Below are 7,712 nucleotides of genomic sequence, written 5' to 3' on the forward strand. Positions count from 1 at the left end.
GCCTTTTGTGAGATCTGTAATCCATTTGTACAAAAGGCCCCAGCCATGTATTCCCTCTGTCCAGCTTTATAAACCAATAGGAGAACACTTTGGCCATTTTTCTGCAATAAAAATAATTTTTTCTCCAACTTCTGAATTCTTTCTCAGCTTCAATTGAAAGGGAACACAGGCGGTCGCCTACTACGTTTACAGAGCTATGCTCAAAATTTGACTTTCTGAATGCGTCCCCTTTTTAGACAGGTTTTTACTCCAAAACTCAAGATGCCCCATCAAAGAAAATCTGGAGTTGGAAAATGTTGTTAAACTAATGTCCCCACAAGTAAGTTCACAAACAATTTTTCAGAATGGTTTTATTTTTATTTTTTTTGATGTCTTAAACTAAATTAAATGATTTTATTACATAACATGTATTATATGTTTCACATTTATAAACAGCACAGTAAAAAACAGTGGAACATTATCATCCTACACTCACTTGTCAGTTCTTTAATTACACCAGTGTACATAAATGCATTCCAGTACGCAGTCCTATGACGTTCAGTTTAAGGTAAAGCAGCATTAGTTAATTAAGTTGTATGTATGTATGTATGTTCAACAGTTACATGCTGCTACAGATGCTGTTTACAAAAGGAGTGAGCAGAGCTGTGGTTTTTGTTCCTTTCCAGAAACTGCAGCCACACTCATCTCTCTTCCTACTGCTCTGTTTTACCAGCCACAGGTGGGAAAGTTCTGCACATTTTAAAGAACTGAACAAAAGCAAGAGGAAACAGTACACAAATGCTTCTTAGCAAATTTAAAAATAGAGTTGATAATAGTTGCAGATTTATATAATGTACATATTTACAAACGGCCGTTCAGAAGTTGTGCAGAAGCCTGCTATTCCGCCATCGTCTCGAAGACCTGATATGAATAACCTGAATTATTGCAGAGGGACAGAACACATCTAAAGTTAAACATAAATTAACAGAAAACTTGCAATGCAAAAAAATATTGCATATATGCAAGTAATCAACTGTAGAAGTTTCATGGTGATATCTATTAGTTTAAATTTTTACCCTATTCACCTACAGTGCCTCGCCTTAAGAGGAAGTGAAGCCCACCCACTTCATGGTATTTACTTTAGGTAGAAAACCCCTCAAAGTGGAGGAAATAGTAGAGTAGGAGTGACTTTACTTCAATCTCTTCACTACCTACTCAACAACAGTCTGCTGCAGCTACAGATCCCACAGATAGAGAAAAAACATCCCAATGTGAAGAAAACAAGGTTCTCTCTAAACATCTGAACTGTTTTCACACAAATTAATGTGGTGACTAAACCAAAGTTATTCAGCAAGACCTCTGATAATGTGTTTCTCCTTGAATGGAATGCACTCCTGTGGCACTTTATTATTTATATGAGTGGTATGAGTTTGTGTGTGTGTGTGTACGCTGTGAATAGTCACGATGATCACTCAAACGTTACAACAGTCCTCTTGCTCGGTTAAAATAGTTATATAATCTTGTAAATGTCCTCTTAGGCTGTCTTAAATGTTGACTGTGCTCAGATTTGTTTTGAGCTGACTTTGTCTTACTTCCTGTTCTAAGCTTTCTTTGGCCTGAGTCACCACTGACATCAGCTTCTGGAAAGCAGTGATAACCAATTGTTTTTGGCCATCTTTTACACATTCAGCCGTCACAAAGCCACAGTACCATTCCTCTGGAGTCATGTTGCTTTAGATCTGCTTTTTGGCTGCTCTTCTGATATTTAGCTGCTTATTGTTGCTTACATCCCCCAACTTTTATCTAATTGTATCTTCCTACTGTGTGAGTAGGTAGAGTACTGTGGGTTTTGTTTTTTTTTCTTAACAGATCCTTGTTTTAACCACACATGACTGTAGTCATTGCTGAGACATTAGCTGAAACTTACTATTCCACTCAGGTAAAGCAGAGTGGATTGAGCTGGTTTATGAAAGTGGTAGTAAAAAATTATTTTTGTTTTTATGTGAAATTGTCATTTTATCAGTTTTAAAGCTAAACCGTGACCAGAGTGATTATTATAGGAAGAACTGAGGAATTATTTTAGAGAAACTAATTTTCCGCTGTTCCCTTCCCTTATCAAAACAATCAAACCAATTAATGGATAATTTTGACCAGTAACCACATTCATTGAACTTCCTGTTACTCAGAAGTGTATGAAAGAATTATGGATTGAATTTGAGTACCTGATCATTTATAATGGCCCCCTTTTATTTTGATCTCCTTTGTTTTGTCACATTTTACTTACCCATAAAGAATACTGATCCTGTGTTCTAACAATAAATACATCTGACTCGGCTGTATGACAAATCCCTATACTGAGTGCAGATAAATAATACAGTATATTTACCTTAAGGCTGATAAGAGGTAAAACGATTTTGGCCAAGGCCACTGCCACATAGCCAAGGATGCTCCACACGACTGGCAGGTCCTGGGCTACTTGGTTACAGGGCAGGCTGGAGGGAGTTGAGTTCAACATATTTGCTGTAACTGTCAGCTCAGTTGCTGTTGTCGGCACAGCCTGGGTCGAGCACTCTGCATTTATAGAAAATATAAAGCAAAAGCAAAATAAGATTAGTATGCGAAATAAAATCTTCAATACAGAAATGCTTCAGGAGTTCTTTAAAATCAGGTTAGGAAGGTTTTCAGGTCAGCTGGGATAGGCCCCAGCAGCCTCCGCGACCCTAGAGAGGACGGGTGGTTGTAGAAGATGAGACTTTCAGGTCTGAAATGTTTTGTCAAATGTAAATGGAAAAAGTTTGAATGTCAGTGGAAAGTGTTATTCATGCTTGAAAATTGAGGTGTCTGATTTCTGATGTGACAAAAAAACATGTTGTGAGGGTTGAGGGTCATGTTTGGGTCATGAATTTGATTTGTCAGCTTAACACTACTTTATCGAACTATCTGAATAAATACAGATTATAATGAGTATTTGGCCAATTTGCAACCAAGGCACTTGGATTTTCCTGTTTAGCACATTATTTTATGTTTGTATGTGGAAACTTAACTGGCTGTAAAACAATTCTTTTTGTCATTATTTTTTTTTTTTTTCACGTTTTGTCACGTTTCAGATGTGTTCATATGAACTTGATCCTGTAGCTGTCAAATATAGAGGGAAATAATCTGCTACACATGCAACCATCAACATGTTACAACTGAATAAGAAATTCCTAATTTAGAAATAGAAAACACTGGGATATAATATTCAATGCTTACCACGAATCACTAGATTGACAAACTGAAAATCGTTTTTCTGCCCCACATTTGCATGGATGGCACACTCGTATTTGCCTGAATCTTCAGGTTTCACACTGGTTAGCAGCAGACTGTGTCTCTTTCCAAAATAGGCCGGCCGATGGAATTCGTAGATCTGCGGGGTCTTGTCTCCTTTACTTATCCTGATGATGCCATGTTTTTTCTGGTCAATGTGCTGTTCAAAGTAACAACAGATATCCATTGTTATATCTCAGGAACATATACAGTATATATACTGTACTGTGCGCATTTTCACAAAAGTCCTGACAGTAGACAAAGAGAACCCAATCAAACAAATGAAGGAGAAATGTTATGTTTTAATGTTTGTCTGTTCAGAAATTTAACAATGAGTTGCAAAAGTATGTGCTCTGAGATTACAAGTTAATTTCAAGGCCAAATTAGAGGCCACCTCTTAAGTGTTTCTGATCTACTTAATGAGCGTCGGGTGGTGTCCAGTGTCCTGTCTCGTTTAATCAGCCTGTCACAGTCTGATCTTGACAACGCACGTTTGTGGAAATATATGATGGCACAGACTAGGAGCTTTCTGATGATCAAAGTAGCTTAATTGTTGCAAAAAGATGAGCTGTTGTACAGCTGGATAAAATAAGGAAAAAAAGACATTCTGTAGCGTTCACTACGGGAACTACGGGAGCTGAATCTGGAGTATGAGCTTCCCTGACCCTCTAAAGTGGATGGGATGGACCGTCCATAATGGAGAGCAATTTATCCAGTGTCCTCCTGTCCCTCACTGAGACAAATGACTCCAACTCTCTACCAATCACATGTCCATGCTTCCAGATCAGTTTGTTGTTCGTACGGATGTCTTTTTTGCTAGTACTACTCCCCCAACAAACCAAGGCAAAGAACGGGCACTTGCTACACACATTGAAGGACCCGAGCTTCCTGAGAAAGTAGAGTCTACTAAGGGTTAGGGTTAAAGTTCCTCTTTCACATTGGTCCATCAACAGGAGAACACTCAGTGCGTTTACATGCACTTGAAAAAAACGAATTATTGCCTTAATCGGACTATAACAGGAGAACTTAAGTGTATGTAAAATTGGAGTTCTCATTGTCCGATTGAGACACCCGGATAATGCGATTGGAATCGGAGTTTTCATCGGATAATGCGTGTGCGCATGCTCCACCACCGCTGCGCTGGCGCGTGACCCGAGAAAGCCAATCGTAGAAGAAGAAGACGAGAAACGGAGCCGTCTGAGGGATAGCGCGGATCTTACCTGCATCAGAAGTAGCGCGAACATTACGTATAAGATTAAAAAACGTACTATTATCCATCTGGTTGTTGTTTAAAATACCGGTCTGCCGCATGAATGACTCTTTTTTGTTATATCCAGTGATGGGAGTAACGGCGTTACTTTTTTCAGTAACGGGATAATCTAACTAATTACTATTTCCATCTTTATAACGCCATTTTCGTTACTGAAAATTAAATAAGGCGCGTTACCTGGTTCTCACCTACGGGAGCCGCGAGGAGGGAGGGGCGAAACAGCCGCACAGGTGATAATGATTGTCTAAAGTGCAATAGGTTTTCACGATTAGCCAATCACAGACAGTGTTCAGTTTATACACAAATCACACCCGCACCCACACCCAGATGTAAGCGGCAGCATTGCTGAACGTGGAAGAAAAACTGCGATCCGTCACTGGTTGGACCGGGTCGACCCGGGTTTTTCTCTCTGACTCATATTTGCCTGTTACATTCTGACTCGACGGCCTGACATGGCTGACTTTAACGATCATGGCAGCACTCTGCATCTGAGAAAAGGGGGGATTTTGCAGCAGATATCGGGCTGTGTAGAGGACACAGTGATTTATTCTAATATCAGCAGCCTTTTGAAAGAGCAGAGGTTTGACCGGTTCAGTCTTCAGGTCATCAACAAACTGCAACTTTATCTGCAATGTACGCGATGACGTATGAGGTTAGGAAAAAACAGGCACGCAGCTCTCACAGCTGGAGGTCTGACCCGGAACTTTTGCCGATGTTAAAGCGGTACACATCTACCAGTTGGGGTCTGAAGTACAATAAATATTAAAAGTTCTGTGTAAGCATGTCTGTGCATGCTACTCTATGCAAACCTGCTAAGAAAAAATTCTAATTATTAAACATAAAACAACTTAAAAAAAAGGAAGAGTAACGCAATAGTTACTTTCCCTAGTAACTAGTTACTTTTATAGTGGAGTAATTCAGTTACTTACTCAGTTACTTTTCGGGAGAAGTAACTAGTAACTATAACTAATTACTTTTTAAAAGTAACTTGCCTAACATTGGTTATATCACGTAATAGGTCACCTGGAAATCGGGCCATATTAACATGGTATTAACCCGCTCAAAAGACACGTATCACCGCCTAGTGTGGAAGAGGAGAACAGTTATTCGATTTTCTTGCGCTGCATGTAAACTGGGACAAGAACTGTAGTGAGAAAGTCGAATTTTGAGCATAGCTTAATTAAGCTCTGCATGTAAACGCACTGAGTGAAGGACCCGAGCTTCCTGAGAAAGTAGAGTCTACTAAGGTTTAGGGTTAAAGTTCTAAGCAGCCAAATGCCTCTTTCACATTGGTCCATCAACAGGAGAACACTGTGAACGACCATGGTGTTTGGCGAGGACAAAACCAAAACTAACTATTGGGAACATGTTCTGTGGATAGAGGAGAACAATGTAGAACTATTTGGTTTAAATGTGTGTCTCATGTCTGGAGACTACACTGCATTCAAACATCACAATCTCATCCTGTCCATGAAACGAGGTGGTAATGTCCTCGTTTGAGTCTGTATTGCTGTGGCCACGGCAGCTTGAAATCATTGATGGACCAATGAATTCTGAATTATACCAGTGAATTCTAAACGACAGCGTCAGGACATATGCCCGTGAGACGGATCTTTAGAGAAACTGAGTCTCAAGACAACGAGCCCAAGAACACAAGGTACTGTACAAAAGAATGGTTAAAGGAGAATAAAATGAATGTTAAGGAGCAGCCAAGTCAAAGTCTAATCCAATAGAAATGTTGTGGAAGAACCTGAAGCAAACAGTTCATATGAGGAAATCCACCAACATCTCGGAACCTAAGTGGTTCTGAGACGCTTCATTTTTGAACTTGTCACTGGTCTGAAAGTCTGAGGTGGGTTACTGACCTTGTACCATGCCAGTGACAGAAAATCCATGTGGTCACTCTTGACGCCTGGACACCAGAGTGTGGCATTTCCATTGCAGTCATGGATTTCTTGAAGATGGGCTACATGAACCACCAAGAGCAGCTGAAATATTCAACCAGTCATGTTCAGAGAGTATTTGGATGGCTGGAAAGATCAACAAATATTAACAAGCTTGAATTGTAAAGACAAATTAACATTCTGGTCTCACCTTGATGAACAATACTGGTTGGGACATCTTTAACACTTCATGTGGTACTAGAGTAAGCTGCAAAGGTTCTGCTTTCCTGTCACTTCATCGTAAAAAGGAATCAGTTTCCTGTAAAAGAGGTGCGTCTGTGGTACAAGAGTTAACCAGAGTGCACATATGCCACCTCATGGTGATTTGATGTAGTAACAAAACAGTTGTTGTTTTATTGTAGTTCATATTCATACAGTCAACAAACAGTTCTATGATGTGTAAAGTTTTACAAATGAATCTCAGTTCACTTGCCCTGCACTATTCCTGAAGACCACTGAATATGGTTTTATGCTGACGTCCAGTGGTTTAAGAGTTGGACTTAACAAAAACTTTTTTAATTCAGGGTTGAAAACGAACTGTTCCAAATTAAACTCGAGTAACAGTAGCACGAGCAACAACTTACAACCAACTGCATGCATATGTGCAATCACATAACTCACTGTTTATGTTTTGGAACTTTGCACGTCTCTTTTTCAAAGCAGCAAAACGACCAGTTATCCTCTCATTGAAATCAGACACGTTCCTGACAGGAAGCCCTTGATCATAACAGTTAGATAACACTTTATGCACGCTGATCAGACATAACATTATGACCACCTTCCTAATATTGTGTAGGTCTCGCTTGCGTCTCCAGAACAGTTGCGACTCATCAGAGAATAGACATGGGTCTTCTGAGGGCATCCTGTGGTGTCTGGAAACGGGATGTTGCTAATGGGGGTCTTTGGGTCCTATCATCCACAGATACTTTAGTAGTTCCTAAAGCATTCTGTGTGTGTGTGTGTCAGGCTGCTGCCATCGGAGAGTGTCATTGCTACATGTCTAAGTAACATCCACATCAACGACAGGTTCAAAAGTTTCTAGAGGAACATTCATCCATACATCCATCTTGTGACAGTATTGTCACAAGATGGACAATGCTATTAACCTCACCCGTTAGTGGTTTTACTTTTGTGGCTGATCGGTGTATGACGAAAGTAGGTTAGTGTAAGCCCTCTTTGAACACCACCACATTACGCTGCAGCGTCTGCTGTTA

The 7,712-nt window shown here is 39.9% G+C and overlaps 1 protein-coding gene across 1 annotated transcript; it reads right to left on the reverse strand.

Annotated features, from left to right (window-relative positions):
- Positions 1-356: 356 nt before the first annotated feature.
- On the reverse strand, positions 357-6,786 carry LOC125018422. The gene is made up of 5 exons (XM_047602288.1): positions 6,650-6,786; positions 6,421-6,543; positions 3,232-3,445; positions 2,366-2,550; positions 357-914 (listed from the first exon to the last, which is right to left on the reverse strand). Exons 1-5 carry the CDS (start codon positions 6,674-6,676, stop codon positions 855-857), a joined length of 609 nt encoding a protein of 202 aa, XP_047458244.1. The 5' UTR covers positions 6,677-6,786; the 3' UTR covers positions 357-854.
- Between the last annotated feature and the right edge of the window lie 926 nt (positions 6,787-7,712).

The sequence above is a fragment of the Mugil cephalus genome, chromosome 1 (assembly GCF_022458985.1).
Source record: "Mugil cephalus isolate CIBA_MC_2020 chromosome 1, CIBA_Mcephalus_1.1, whole genome shotgun sequence".
NCBI lineage: Eukaryota > Metazoa > Chordata > Actinopteri > Mugiliformes > Mugilidae > Mugil > Mugil cephalus.